Source organism: Haliotis rufescens, unplaced genomic scaffold, assembly GCF_023055435.1.
Source record: "Haliotis rufescens isolate VD_foot unplaced genomic scaffold, xgHalRufe1.0.p SCAF_1, whole genome shotgun sequence".
Taxonomy (NCBI): Eukaryota; Metazoa; Mollusca; class Gastropoda; order Lepetellida; family Haliotidae; genus Haliotis; species Haliotis rufescens.
In genome coordinates, this window is record NW_025963779.1 from 55,306,181 (window position 1) to 55,322,892 (window position 16,712).

General features: G+C 41.9%; 1 protein-coding gene across 1 annotated transcript in view; it reads right to left on the minus strand.

Moving 5' to 3' along the window:
* Nucleotides 1-14,888, minus strand: part of LOC124131537 (cartilage oligomeric matrix protein-like) — a 36,698-nt gene extending 21,810 nt beyond the window's left edge. The window contains exons 1-7 of the mRNA XM_046494847.2: nucleotides 14,567-14,888; nucleotides 13,210-13,377; nucleotides 9,474-9,688; nucleotides 4,687-5,092; nucleotides 3,982-4,061; nucleotides 2,154-2,214; nucleotides 1,316-1,492 (exon numbers count right to left, since the gene is read on the minus strand). Coding sequence (XP_046350803.2) covers nucleotides 1,316-1,492; nucleotides 2,154-2,214; nucleotides 3,982-4,061; nucleotides 4,687-5,092; nucleotides 9,474-9,688; nucleotides 13,210-13,377; nucleotides 14,567-14,648 — 1,189 coding nt within the window. The 5' untranslated portion in view covers nucleotides 14,649-14,888. The remainder of the gene's footprint in view (nucleotides 1-1,315; nucleotides 1,493-2,153; nucleotides 2,215-3,981; nucleotides 4,062-4,686; nucleotides 5,093-9,473; nucleotides 9,689-13,209; nucleotides 13,378-14,566) is intronic.
* Between the last annotated feature and the right edge of the window lie 1,824 nt (nucleotides 14,889-16,712).

Below are 16,712 nucleotides of genomic sequence, written 5' to 3' on the forward strand. Positions count from 1 at the left end.
TCAAGAGGGCACCATGGAACAACACTTCAGGTCATCAAAGTTACGATTTTCTCTTCGCATAAAACATGAAAGATCTTTCTTCATGGCGATCAATACTAAATTTTATTTGTTTCTGTCTGGTAATAAATACAATTTTACTAATATCGCAGTTTTTGTTTATCGGTATTTGTACATGGGAGAATAATTGATTGTCATTAGTCAGTTAGAAGTCTCAAATCGCAATAATATCTCTAATACATAACTAAAACTGCTGATTTTACAGCCCGATCATCCGCATGGGTATCTATTTGCACTGCTTTGTAGGTGCATGGGTCTCCCGCCCCGAGTACTAGGGCACGCACATATATAAAAGTTGACAATGTCGCAAACACCGTCAATCTTAGTTGAAATATACATCGAATTTACACATCAATCTGCAATATGCGTTTGTTATGAGACGCCAAACACTCGAAAAACGTCGAAGAGCCTTAAAATTGTCGTTTTCCACGAGTGCTTAATCGTCGTTTGTCCCTTGTGCTTGTTGGGCTCATAACACATCATGTAACAAGAATGTGTTTTTTATCATGAAAACAGATGTCTCCACTTACCATTTTTTGATACATTAGTTCAAGTTGTTACTATGAATGTGTTTGCAAATCCGAAAAAGAACAACTGCAAATTGTAGACGGAAAGATAATGGTTTCATACAGAAATATTCATAAAGTGTAGAGTTTAGGAGGGAAACAAACGCTTATTGTTTGGGACTAAGCACAAGAAATTAAAAAAAAACTAAAAATTGAAAAGTATGAAAAGGCAATAGTTGAGCATGTGGTCATTGCAAATGTATAGTTTCATCCAAAAATATTAATTAGTTTAAGAGTTATGGCTCGGAAACGAAGCCCTAGAGTTTGTGTGAGTCTGAGTCCAAATTGTTTCCATGGAAACATAAATAATGAACAATTTTGAAATAAAAACGGCACCAGTTAAGATGCTGAGCAAGGCATATGCCAAGTTTCGTTGAAAAACATTGAAAATTCTTTCAAGTAATGGCTCGGAATAGGTTGGGAACGCCTTAGAAGCCAACGCCAACGGGAACAGAGCCAAAAACAAATAGCTCCCCCCCCCCCCCCCTCCCCCCCCCCCCCCCTTTCGGGAGAGACATACTAATGTATGCAACATCAGGTATATTTCAGCTATTTAGTCGGATTGTCCGGGGCCCCCTCGTAGTTTCCGCTGGCATTTCGGTTTGAAATGAAATTTATCGCTATTAAATCTATGTGACAACTCTGCGGTAGATGTATTTCTTAATTCATTTTCAGCTAGCATATGTCTTTACCTGGATAACAAGGGCTGTCTGCACACGAGGTATGACGCGTGCATGTCACTCCATCTCCATGGTAACCACGCGGACAGGCACCACACCGGAAGCCGGTCTCCGTATCAACGCACCTGACACCCTCGAAACATGGACTGGACGAGCATCGTCTTACGTTCAAGGGCGAGGGTTGATCATCTTGAAGGAATTAGAGAGAAAATATAGTGTCATGGCACTGTAGCTCACCTGGATATAAAGCCAACAGTTTATATGTAAACTAAGACAACCACTTACATGTTGCTGTTAGCATTGATGTTCAAATATTTTCTGCATGAATACTAATTTATGGATTTACCTTACTTGAGAGAGGATATCTTTTTTAATTTTTTAAACACGAACAGCCGAACAATTTCATTTGGGGCTAAAATTATTTTCCCCTTATTTTATGGAACAAATCATAAATTACATTTATTGTTATTCAATTGTTATACAGTAAACTACGGTTATAACGAACTCAAAGGGGCCACTAATTTTAGTTCGTTATAACCGTAGTTCGTTATAAGCATATGTATAGCATATATACAGCAGTGGCCGGGACAAAAATATAAGTTCGTAAGAACCGTCAGTTCGTTATAAACGTAGTTTACTGTATACAAATATTAAATGACATCAGGGTAATATTAAAAACCAGTGCATAAGTAATCTCTAATCAAAGGCGTGCAGCAAAGAATGTTTCCAACAGTTTTGAACTAAAACTGGATGGGTGGACCCCAAAATGTAATTTTTACATAAGAATAAAAGCGAAGATTTGTTGATGAAGACTAGACATTGTGTGTTGGACAAGGGTATCTCAACTCACTCGCTCCTCTACACATTGCACAACCAGCAAGCACCTCTCTCAAAGCGCGTGTCTCACGTTCCTGAAAAAGAAAAACATCTATGAAGTAAAGTACCAAGCCCTTACTAATGTATTTTGTTTTTCTCATCTCTCACTGGTCATAAAGAACCGTCCCGCGAAAAGAAATATTTTTGTTTAATATCCAGCCATCCCCCCGTTGAATACATATCATCATGCATAAACGAATTTCCACTTTCAGAAAATGTTATTACATAGAACAGGTTGCTTATTTACTGGAAAATGTTATTATATCGAAAAGGTTGCTTATTGTTTTGTTTTAATCATCCTTAAGGTTTCTGCTTTAAGTGTCTTTAAAGCTCTCAACAGCTATTAAGCAAGTGTTGCACCTCGAATGTAGCACAACACTGATCTTACTGTGAACCATACATGTTTTATCTTCCGCTTGCCCGCTTCCACTGAAACTTAGCATGGGGATGAGAATCACACTGTGTAATATGTATCTGCTTATAGTACCTGCCGACAACTAGTTTAGTGTACTCGTGTCATTTTGGGACAAACCGGTTCATTCGTGACCAACTCGTGTTATTCCGGGACAAGCCGAATAGCAACCCGTGCCCCTCTCATGGCCATTTTTGCGACCGGGTTCCGTCTTAGCGCAAACGGGCATACCTAAAACAATTGTCATCTCGTTGCGTAATGGTGCACATATATTTCACCATATATTATATATATTTCAGATGCAATTTAAAGCACATCGGGATATGCGGAATTATACAGTATGATTGAACACATTTAACTGTGTCTTGGGTAAATTTTTAGATGCAAGACATATGTCAAATCGAAAATTATTTCTGAGGTATTCTGACGAAGAACTTGAAATCATACGCGCATTCTGGTTGGTTTGTCGTATTTTCGCACATAACATTTATCGATATGGGGACGAGTCTTCTTGCAGGTTACGGAAAGGGGCGAGTGGTGACGAATGAAACCGGTTACTGAAGGGGCCATCATAACGTACAATAACATTTTCTCGAGGTAATGTAGCATATTTCAGTTTTCCACATCAAGTTGTCATTGATCGCGTAAGAATGATCGAAACACAATGAAGTGGTCAAGGTGACCCAAAACGTAAGTATCATTATCAAGATGTCTTTATTCATAATACTGAGGGATCATGGGCCTATTGTACATGTTATATAGTAATGGGTGTGTATACATTACTATGTTAACACATAGCTCCATAGCATGCAAAATGTCATTGACAGTTCTTTCGTTATCACTACATTGTTACTTGACATTAACTAAACAAACTTCTATAAACTAGAATAAGGGACATAATATTAATCAATGAACTGTTTTCTGAGTTCAACATACAAGGGACATATTTGTAAGAAATGTTGATCCCATTCTACGGTGTTTAAGTCACAAAACTGACAAATTCTGTGTTTTTTACGTTCTCCATATATCTTCCCGTCTCGGTAAAGACACTTTAGAACCTCTTATTACGGGGGTATTAAAACCAAACTTTCACACCCGCTCCTAGACTAACATTTAGTCTCTGAAATGAACATATTTTACAGAAAAAACCAAAGGAGCCCAGAGTCTTTTTTAACTTTCAAATACTGCAGTAATCTAGTCTTGCCAAGCATTATAAACTTGCATGGGCTTTATTGGATATATTTGTTTTAGGCAGGATGACAGACTAACTCGCTCCCAACAAGCATGGGTATTGGTGAGTGCTGTGCCCTGGAATCTCCACAAAATTGAAACTATACTCAACAAGAACAAGCCATCCTGGCCAAACACCCACCTTGTTACATGGACTCACCTGGTTCTGCATCTGACGCTGAAGTTCCTGCACCGTCCGCGTCAATTCCAACATCGCCTGTATCATCTGTACGGAAGGGTCTGCAACAATATTCTAGTAACATCCTGACTAAGAAGAAAATTTCATGCGACCCTAGTCATAGTTGCAATTATCTCTGGCTTTGACTTGTCTAAATGCATTACAGATAATAGCAATGGTTCTTTATAGAAACCAGAGACACCATTGAGAAGGCCAATGTTTCTCTGATTTGAATATGCTAGTAGCAGTATTTCAGCAATATCACGGCGGAGAAGACCAAGAATGGGTTAGGAATCGAACCCACTTCTTCCCCGGTATCACCCGACACCATGATACTTCATGCAACATACATAGCATGACGTGACAGATAAACTATCGTCAAATGAAAAGAAATCGTGTGTTCTTCAACTTGTTTTTAGTACCGGTATATTTTTCATGAATTATTACTGAACACAGAGATAAACATTACACCTATCTGTCAAGCAGCTTTATAAAAAAGGCTTGTGTAGGCCTTGTGGAACCTTTGCTACTGGGGTGTGAAAAAAGAATTAAATTTTGCCACGTGTGACCTAAGGTCTTCTAGCCTTTTCGTATGACTCGGTGACTATCCCTAATCTATAACACTTTACGTATTCCCTGATATGTCCCCTCATTGCAGATCATTATATTCCGTATGCAACAAATCACCTGCTCCTGGTCCTGTAGGGTTAATCCTGTTAGTAAGATCATCCACATTGATGTACCCTCCTTTCTGTTGGGGCTTTTGTCGTCCCCTAGGTTGCTGAGGCTGCTGGCCTGTCGCAGAATCAGGCTGGCGGTTCGTGGAGGTGTCTGGTTGTCGGCCTCTGGAAGGATCTGGCTGTCGACCTCTAGACGCATCTGGTTGCTGTCTTGACGTGTCAGGTGAGGGTGTCGATCGTTCAGCAGGAACATTCCTCTCAGGGCTGAACCTCTCCTCTGCCCACGCCGGAACCTCCAGTTTGGGGGCCTCTGTCGTCGTGGGGATGTTGTATGCGTTCCTGCCACAGCCCTGAGACAACAACATGCTGTCCAACGACGTCCGAGAGTAGAACTTAAAGTTCGGGGTCCGTCTCTGAAATATTGAGTGACATAGGATTTAATATGGCATCGGCATTGTTTCAGTTATATCGCTACAAGAACGCATTATATATTCAAAAGTGAGTGCTATGATGATTAGATCAATATTATTTCCACCGGTTTAATGTTTACTTGACAAAGCACAATTACAGTGATTAACTGGAGTATAGCTCGAGTAATCCGTAGTTCGAAAGAAGCGAAGTTCCGATATTAAACCGTAGTAGTCGTCTTCCGCGACCACAAAGTAACATCGTCTTAAACGTGTATTTATTTTAAATGCATACCCAAATTTTAACTAAAAATTTAAGAAATTATACAAAGTAACATCGTCTCAAACGATATGCGGGCATTATAAGGTGTATTTGTATTAAATGCATACCCACTTGAAGAAATTATACCAGCATCCTTATCCCGAGTGATATACCATTATAATAAAAACTGCATAAAAAGGGTTTCTATAATGAAATTTATGAGGTTGATATGTGTGTCTTTTAATCACTATCAAATAGTGATGATACCAGGTATTCGCGAAAAGGTGAGCGTATCCTGCCCCACCTGTGACACCATCACAAACACATGCAAAGGCAAGGCAACTGTTCACCTGACTTGCCACTCGTGGTACTGTGGTGCTCTTTAAGGCCATCACACAAATATCTGTATACAATGCAATTGTCTGAATTTTGTTTCATTCTGCTGATTTATCTGAGAGAGACCGTAAAAGGTTGGTACAAGTATTGTTGAGCTTGGATTTACATAGTTCCCGCCATACCATGATAACAACAAAGTAACACAGTTAATATCTGATTGGTTACATTGGTTACAGTAACCTTTCTCCATGCTAACTATAGTCCCAGTAGTATTGGTATACGTATAATGTAAATGTAAACATACTAAATTCAATATTATGCAATATTATTTCAATTATTTCAGTTGTTTACTCATAAATAGCATATAGAATCCAAAACTAGCACCTTGTATTTTCCAAGACAATATACTACCCACAAGAAGTTAAAGGACACCCAGTTATGTCGTATTACTGTGATTAATCTGTCATAGCATGACATATTAACTATAGTAATATGAGTGAGTGAGTGAGTGAATTGGGTTTAACGCCGCTTTTAACATTATTCCAGATATATCACGGCGTGTCAGCTTAATGTGGGAGGAAAGCCCGAAGTGATGCAGGTCTCAGACGTTTACCACTTCGGTGAAACCCACGAGCACGGGTATGGTACTGACAAACCTAGAAACATAATCGGGGCGAACCGGGATTCGAACCCATAATCATAGGTTTCGCAACTCTGCAAGGGACGCAACTCTGTACAGCGAATCGCAGCGCCTTAGACGACTGGGCCACCCTATAGTAATATAAAAGAATCGGGTGTTCTTTAACTTCTTTTGAGTTGTATGTATGGGAAGTTATTGCATTCTCTGCTTGAGGCGAACTGCTTGCCTTTACCGCTTTCCTCAGCTCGCGATGTCACCCAGCAATATTGACACAATGTGGCACGCATTTCAATATTCACAAATCTCACTAAGGCGTTCCATGTGGGGGTATTTCAGTAGTCAAAGACTTGACCGGTGGCGTGTCTATTTCACCTAAACACCCGCCATTGTATATAGCACTTTGCAGATTTCATGTTCATGGCAGAATGAAAGGTCTTTGTTTGAAGTGACCACAGCGGGAAATAGGTGTAGAATTACATACCAGTTGTCGCCGATGTACATGTGGAAACCATAAAACCACTTAAACAACACAATCCAGTTTTGTTTGAAGTCCCACATATATGAAGAACCTGCCTGCTCCCCATGTTGTGGCGAGGTGCCTTCTAAAACTCGCAATAGTCCAAGCCATGTGTGCAATGTTGTCAGGATAAGTCCGGTAACAAGGAAAAGTCAAAATTCTTTACTATTGCAGGGTAAAGAACCCTTTCTTGTTGCAGGTCTTCAGGGGGCGAAAGCGTTCAAGGCGAAGACCGTGAATAAAACAAGATTTTCTATGGGACTACAAGCTAGATCACTGAGGATTCCTGTGAGAACTACGAGCTACAATATTGAAGTGTGCCAAAAGGACAACGAGCTTCAACATTTAAGTGTGCCAAAAGGACAACGAGCTTCAACATTGAACTGTGCCAAAAGGACAACGAGCTTCAACATTGAACTGTGCCAAAAGGTCAACGAGCTTCAACATTGAAGTGTGCCAAAAGGACAACGAGCTTCAACATTGAAGTGTGCCAAAAGGACAACGAGCTTCAACATTGAAGTGTGCCAAAAGGACAACGGGCTTCAACATTGAACTGTGCCAAAAGGACAACGAGCTTCAACATTGAAGTGTGCCAAAAGGACAACGAGCTTCAACATTGAACTGTGCCAAAAGGACAACGAGCTTCAACATTGAAGTGTGCCAAAAGGACAACGAGCTTCAACATTGAAGTGTGCCAAAAGGACAACGAGCTTCAACATTGAACTGTGCCAAAAGGACAACGAGCTTCAACATTGAACTGTGCCAAAAGGACAACGAGCTTCAACATTGAAGTGTGCCAAGAGGACAACGAGCTTCAACATTGAACTGTGCCAAAAGGACAACGAGCTTCAACATTGAACTGTGCCAAAAGGACAACGAGCTTCAACATTGAACTGTGCCAAAAGGACAACGAGCTTCAACATTGAACTGTGCCAAGAGGACAACGAGCTTCAACATTGAGGTGTCCCAAAAGGACCACGAGATTCAGCATTACGGTGTTCCCAAAATGATCACGAGTTCAACATTTAGGTTTTTTGCTTGGAGTAAGAGTCACAACATTAATATTTCCCGTGTATCAAACTAAACTAACACCATTGAGGTTTTTCACCAGTAACATGACTTACAACACTGAGTTTTTTCCATTAGTAACGGGACTTACAACATGGGGATAACCGGACTTACAACATGGGGATAACCGGACTTACAACATGGGGATAGCCGGACTTACAACATGGGGATAACCGGACTTACAACATGGGGATAGCCGGACTTACAACATGGGGATAACCGGACTTACAACATGGGGATAGCCGGACTTACAACATGGGGATAGCCGGACTTACAACATGGGGATAACCGGACTTACAACTAGGGGATAACCGGACTTACAACATGGGGATAACCGGACTTACAACTAGGGGATAAGCGGACTTACAACATGGGGATAACCGGACTTACAACATGGGGATAACCGGACTTACAACATGGGGATAGCCGGACTTACAACATGGGGATAACCGGACTTACAACATGGGGATAGCCGGACTTACAACATGGGGATAGCCGGACTTACAACATGGGGATAGCCGGACTTACAACATGGGGATAGCCGGACTTACAACATGGGGATAGCCGGACTTACAACATGGGGATAACCGGACTTACAACATGGGGATAACCGGACTTACAACATGGGGATAACCGGACTTACAACTAGGGGATAACCGGACTTACAACATGGGGATAACCGGACTTACAACTTGGGGATAACCGGACTTACAACATGGGGATAGCCGGACTTACAACATGGGGATAACCGGACTTACAACATGGGGATAGCCGGACTTACAACATGGGGATAACCGGACTTACAACATGGGGATAACCGGACTTACAACATGGGGATAACCGGACTTACAACTAGGGGATAAGCGGACTTACAACATGGGGATAACCGGACTTACAACATGGGGATAACCGGACTTACAACATGGGGATAGCCGGACTTACAACATGGGGATAACCGGACTTACAACATGGGGATAGCCGGACTTACAACATGGGGATAACCGGACTTACAACATGGGGATAGCCGGACTGACAACATGGGGATAGCCGGACTTACAACATGGGGATAGCCGGACTTACAACATGGGGATAACCGGACTTACAACATGGGGATAACCGGACTTACAACATGGGGATAACCGGACTTACAACTAGGGGATAACCGGACTTACAACATGGGGATAACCGGACTTACAACATGGGGATAACCGGACTTACAACATGGGGATAGCCGGACTTACAACATGGGGATAGCCGGACTTACAACATGGGGATAACCGGACTTACAACATGGGGATAACCGGACTTACAACATGGGGATAACCGGACTTACAACTAGGGGATAACCGGACTTACAACATGGGGATTTTCAATACATTTAGTAACATGACTTACAACATTGCATTTTCTATTCAGTAACAGGGCTTACTACATTAAGGATTCACCCTTGTAACACGAGTTACCTTATTAAAGTTTCACCTAAATAACAAGACTTACAATCCTGGAGTGTCCGCTGAGTTATAAGACCTGACATTTCTGGTTCCATCCGAGTGACAACACTTACAACATTGAGGTTCCCCCTGAGTAAACTCCGGATGGGGATCTCGGTTGTATCCAGGCCGATGTTTTGACAGTCCACGAACAGTCGAATACCATTGCTAGGTTTATCCATCTCTGTAAAATGGAGGATGAAGCGCTTCCGGTCATTCTGGTGTAGGGCACGCGTCGGGAAGGTCAACTGGTATTCCCGCCTGTCACGTGTGCGGAGACGCACGACCACTGAAGTAGAAAGAGAACGATGGCCAATCATTACCATTTGGCTTTAATTTCATTTTCAATTTAAGATTTATAACCTGATACTAAAGTCACGAATATGTAATCAAACGCATGTTATGTAACGGCTAGCAGAAAGTGTGTAAATTATTTTGCCACAGACTCCAAGCCGACCAGTCTTGCATTATCCCCTCAATGCCGAGCCCGAGGAAGGGTTTAAACAAGTACCATATTTGAACGGCCTATAAAAAATATGAAGGACAAATGAATCTTGAATGCATTTAAAAGGAGTGTCCTTATATTATGTTAGAAAATAGAAATGAGTTCAATTTTGTGTTTCATTCTTTTTTAAAGGAATTGCAGAACTTTTTGAACGCCACTCCTACATTTCCGAATATATGACGTGGGTGTTTAGAAACATCTGTCCATTTAACACATGACTCCAGCTTGTATATTAGCACGTGATCACGTGGGTGTTAAACATGCACAAATATGTTCAAACTGTGTTCGTATCCGCTGAACTTTAAATATCAATAGGAAGCTGAAGTTTAATCAAACGGGGGCTACCAAGAACTAGCCTGATAGTCTAAATATGCGTAATGCCGAAATTATTTAAGAAATATCAGAGCGATGTTAAGACATTTACCCCAACAATAAAAAAAAATAGTACCCATGTACAAATCGTGTCCGTCTGACTACCATTTGGCTTTATAATTGTCCGTGTCGCTGAACACATCAAATTATGAGTCCATTCGCTGCCTAAATTTATTTTGTAGAAGCGTACGGCATACATTGTCAGCATTAGGAAAGGCAAAACTTTCTTTAAAAACTACAGTAAGTTCTTTTCTTCTAATCGTGACAAATAAACTTGTTTCTTGGTTTTTTCATTTTTGTCTTGGGCAAATGTTCACACCTATATATCTCTTGAAGGCTCGGGTCATTATTGGACAAATGCTCATGTATATACGTTTCCTGAAGGCTTGGATCATTATTGGATAAATGGTCATACATATGTGTTTCTTGAAGGCGTGGATCATTATTGGATAAATGGTCATACATATGTGTTTCTTGAAGGATTGGATCATTATTGGATAAATGGTCATTCATATGTGTTTCTTGAAGGCGTGGATCATTATTGGATAAATGGTCATACATATATGTTTCTTGAAGGTTTGGATCATTATTGGATAAATGGTCATACATATATGTTTCTTGAAGGATTGGATCATTATTTGATAAATGGTCATACATATGTGTTTCTTGAAGGCGTGGATCATTATTGTATAAATGGTCATACATATGTTTCTTGAAGGCGTGGATCATTATTGTATAAATGGTCATACATATGTTTCTTGAAGGCGTGGATCATTATTGTATAAATGGTCATACATATATGTTTCTTGAAGGCTTGGATCATTCTTGGATAATTGGTAATACATATATGTTTCTTGAAGACTTTGATCATTATTTGATAAATGATCTCACATCTATGTTTCTTAAAGGCTTGGACCATTATTGGTTAAATGGTCACACATACATGTTTCTTGAAGGCGTGGGTCATTATTGGATAAATGGTCACACATACATGTTTCTTGAAGGCTTGGATCATTATTGGATACATTTTCATATATGTGTACGTTTCTTGAAGGCTTGGATAATTAATGTCAGTTCAAGACTTTTAAGGGCAGGAGTAAGATGCACGAGAGACGTGGGGATTATGGACGAGGTGCTACTGGTCAAATGATATAACAATATTAGGAACATCGTCAGCAACTTAAGTAAATGGATCTACAGCAGAGACTTGGACAGCTTCTAAATGAATAAAACGTTGTAGACCCTCATACGGACTTGTCGTTGCCGAACTATCCGGTAGAAAAAATATTGTCGAAATGGAGCCCAGAACAACCAGAACTGAGGTAGTCTAGACTTGCAAAACCATTCTAGACTTGAATTAGATTCATTTTTCAATTAATTCTCTAAATTCTGGGATAGAAACTCCAGCTTCTGCATCTGGAACTAACATTAACTTTTTGACAAGACAGACATCCTAAACCGTTGTCATTAGCATGGCTGACCTTACAACGAATGAAAGTCAAGGCATGTGGGAGCCCACATACAAACTAAACACACCATCATTCAGAACATCTTTTGAGACCTGTTCTTCGCTTTTCTGTTGTTATAAACTCCCCTTTGCGTTGCCTTGACTGGGTCTACAGGTGTTCGCCACACCCCGCCGCGACCACCTAACGCAGCACGTGCGGTCACGTCCCACGTTGCGAGATCAAGGTCAGTAGGATTTATTGTTCTTAAACTGAGACACGGCACACACAGTTGTGCATACACTCGTAAGAAATAACATAAAAAGAGGCTGCACAGTCCGTACTAGCTTACGTAAAACTTGTTTGCAACTTTTCTGCGTAACTTGTGCTGAATTCCGTCCTACATACATATACAACGGAAGTGAACGAAGTGAATTTAAATACAAAACATATACCGTGATAAGTGACAGATGCTTGTGGGTCGACGACTAGAGGTTGGTATGAGGGAAGGTGGGGAACTGTTAGACACGGGCAGTGCGTTACACTATCAACTTAATTCACCCTTATAATTATCCCTTATGTAATCGGACACAAAGCTTTGTTATGATATACAGATCAATCTGGTGTTATTGTATACGGGGGATAGAGTACACTATAGTAGCAAACTTAACATATATTGCTTATCTGTATAGCTGCATTGTGAAAACGGACGAATACAGCATATATGATTTATATCAGCCAAATGACCTACAGATCAGTGCTCCATAAGGTAATTGGTACCCCTTGTATGATTATGATTATGATTATGATTATGTATTATTGTTTGTTTGTTGTTTATCGCTGCATTCAGCAATGTTTTAGCTATATGACGGCGATTTGCATTCGGTGATTGACGTCATGAGCATCGATCTACGCAGCTGGGATACGATCACATGCATCAACCAACCACCCGATCCCGTTAGTCGCCTCTTAAGACAAGCATGGGTTTCTGATCACCAACTGTAAATTAGGTCTTCATGGGGGATAAGTGTTATGAGCGTTTACACCTTTGGTAAAATCCACGAGCTCATGTATGTCAGTTTAATGTGAGAGGAGGGGCACGGATGGCCTAATGCGTTGCAACTAGTGCAGAGTTGCGTCCCTTTGTGCAGGAACCTGTGATCGTGGGTTCGAATCCCGGTTCGCCCTGAATGTGTTTATAGGTTGTCAGCACCTTAATCGTACTCGAGGCTTTCACCAAAAAGGTAAACGTCAGAGACTTTTTCTCCAACACCACGCTGTTATCATGTTGTATCACTGGTATGGTGCAAACAAACTAAGCATCATTATCAGTACACATCTGGGGGATTCGAACCCACAGCAGATCCTTACACGACAAAGAGACTTAACTATCCACAAACAAATTGCGGCGCGATAGACTACTAGGCAACCATGCACTCCAAGATGAATGTGAAATGTGAACGCCAACATAGATGCACATTAACTCACCTTGTGGTTGAGTAAACCCAACCGACACCTCAAACAGTGTTTGGAGCTGAGGACTCTGGATTCTAGCCAGAACGAGGCTACGTCTGGTGTCACGAGGGGCACTGAACTGTCCAGCGAAGAATATTTCGTTACTCGTTGCGAACGCTTCTTCAAGTCGTGCGTCAGGCACTGGAACGAAGAGAATATATATCAGCTGGCATTGGGAAAATAAGGGAATTCACCGATTCTACATAACATGTGCAATAACACTATGGTTGACCACGCGGAAGGGACACATATTCGGCCATCAGGTCAACAAAACCAGTGCATTTTCTGTCGACACTACGAGGGCTGGTCAAAAGTTCTAAGCCAAACAAACAAAACCAACAATTTGAAAATGTTTTTAATGTTATTTTTCAACGTATTCTCTCTGCTTTTCAAAAGACTTCTCATATCGATAGTGAAGCTTTTCAATTCCAGTCAGGAAGTCAGTTTTCTGAAGTCACCATGAAAAACCCATTCACGGCAGCTTTGAGGTCATCGTTTCCGTCACAGCGCTTTAGACGAAGCGTCCTTCAGTTGAGGAAATCACTTGGTGCCAGGTCTGGCAAGTATGGAGGGTGAGGAAGCTCTGCGAACCCACATTGTCGCACAGCAGCCTTTGCAAGTCGAGGGGTGTGAGGAGAGGTATTGTCATGAAAAAATAGAATTCCAGCAGTCAGCATCCCTTGCCGCTTTTCTTTGATAGAATCTCTCAGGCGATGAAGCAAATCAGCATAGTAGGCACCGGTAATCGTCTTTTGACTTTCTAAAAAAATCAACAAGGATCACACCCTTTGCATCCCATAATAGGGTGTCCATAACTTTCTTCGCTGATCTTGAAGACTTGAATTTCTTTGGGGCCGGATAATAGGCAATAGTATGTCGATAAAGGATAGTTAAGTAACTTGCAAAATATCACATTTGCATTTAACGTTAGTTTGAGAAAATTTATGAGACTATTACACGACACCCAATAAAATTCGGTCTGCAGATAGCAATCAGCAATGGTTGGTGAGTGAGTGAGTGAGTGAGTGAGTGAGTGAGTGAGTGAGCGAGTGAGTGAGCAATATTCCAGCAATATCACGGCAGTGGACACCGGAAAAGGTCTCATACATTGAACCCATGTGGGGAATCGAACCCGGGTATTCGGCGTGACGAGCGAACGCTTCAACCACTATACTGCCTCATCGCCTCTCAAAGGTCGGTACACCATACAAGTGACCATGGGGACGCAAGCACACGCATACTCATTGCGATAAAATACTGGTCGTCATACAATGACTTTATCAGGACAAAAGTAATCACATCAATGTGTCCAAGACTATGCAATTCTCACCTGGTCTGACTCTCTCCCTACTACGCTGACCGTGGACGACCTGAGCAAGCATGGCCAGCATCAGTGACGTGAACAACTGCATGGTGGACTGTCCTCACGCCGTCACCATTCAGATAATCACTCTCACTCAACGCCTCGCAGTATCCGCAGAAACAGGCCAGTTGGTCTTGGGGTAACGGCCAGTGCTACTGAGGTGAGGTGAGGGATTTACTAATGGGGGTAAACTAGACTGGACCTAGGGGAAGGGACGGGGAGCTCCTCTCTCCACGACAACCTCCAACATTATAAATCAAATCCACACTTTGTCTCGGGCTAGAATTTCAACAGCCATGCCAATTATTTATAGTTTTCCCGCGATTCGTACACCTGAGAACAATTGGTTGCAAGGTCCGGGGTGTCCGCGTTCAGACGTCGATTGTTCCCCCCGCGATAAGGGAGGGGCGGTAACCTGTTTCTGTCACTGCTAATGTCTCCAATATGGGAGTATTCCATGTGCTGTAGAGGACATGCACTGAAATATGACTTCAAGAATGAAGTCTGAATGGCATCCGCGAAAACCCGTGTCATTATGTCGTGTCTTAGAATGTGGAATAATTTAATTATTTTGAAAATAAATGAAGTACAATTTCGAAGTGTGTGGGAAAGTTTTCACAAGGCATTGTCATGCCGACCGGGGCGATGTGTTGCGTATGACTTACAGTTCCCTGCGAAGCTTATTTGGTGGAGTTTTAAAACACGAACCATCGGAAGGAAACAGTTTTTAAATTTGTCCGACTATGCATGGCTCCAAACGTTGTTTTGTTTGTACGTATTGTCGGAAACGGATTTCCTCTGAACTTACAGTTGGTATCGGCCTTGTCTCTCTGACATTTTAATACAGATGCGACACTCCGTTTCTTTCAAGTGGCGATGGATTAATCTTAGATCAGTGTGTGGGTGAGTTTGGTGGCGACGCACCTTTGAGGTGTAAGGAGAAATGGTGTTAAACGTCGCATGCACGTGTTTGTGTGGTAGCTTGTACCGAGTCCGTACTTATGCGGGTTTATAGTGCTATCCCAGTGAGATATCACATTGCAGTCTAACACTTGCAAGGATACCCCAGTCTGACATTATACACCCTCCGAGCCGACCAGCTCTTGTTTTAACCCCTTAAGGATCGAACCGCCGACCTTCCGCTCCTAACTTTGAGTGAGTTCATTGCGTATATTAGAGCGAACGCTTTAACCACTAGGCTACCCCACCGCCCCGAGAAAGGCTGTGATACCGACAGCCCGAGGATAATAATCGGGCGAATCTTTATCTTGTTCGAACGTACGATTGAAACCCAGTGCATGTTGTCACGCGTAAGGGTTGCACATCTGACATCAAGTTGCTGCACCAGAATCCACTGGGCCACCCGTGTTAAGGAACGGGGTCTGTGAACATATACAGTTCATGATGATTCACTAAAAGGGTTACCGAAGTTTAGTTATATCACAGCTCACAAGTATTATGTGCAGTGTTACTAAAGGGCCCCATCACTCACAAAACAAAATAGACTGAAGAGTGAGTGAATGAATGAGTTGGGTTTAACGCCGCTTTTAACATTATTCCAGTTATATCACGGCGTGTCAGCTTAATGTGGGAGGAAAGCCCGAAGTGATGCAGGTCTCAGACGTTTACCACTTCGGTGAAACCCACGAGCACGGGTATGGTACTGACAAACCCTGAAACATAATCGGGGCGAACCGGGATTCGAACCCCTAATCATAGGTTTCGCAACTCTGCAAGGGACGCAACTTTGTACAGCGAATCGCAGCGCCTTAGACGACTGGGCCACCCTATAGTAATATGAAAGAATCGGGTGTTCTTTAACTTCTTTTGTGTGGTATGTATGGGAAGAAATTGCATTCTCTGCTTGAGGCGAACTGCTTGCCTTTACCGCTTTCCTCAGCTCGCGATGTCACCCAGCAATATTGGCACAGGGATTCGAACCCACAATCATAGGTTTCTGGCGTGCCAAAGGGATGCAACTCTGCACAGCGAATGGCGGCGCCTTAGACGACTGGGCCACCCGTGCCCCCGAAGACTGAAGAAAGGTTCAGGAGACAGTGTGTGTGAGAACCCTGACGAATTATACAAAAATAATGATGAAAAATGTTTTACT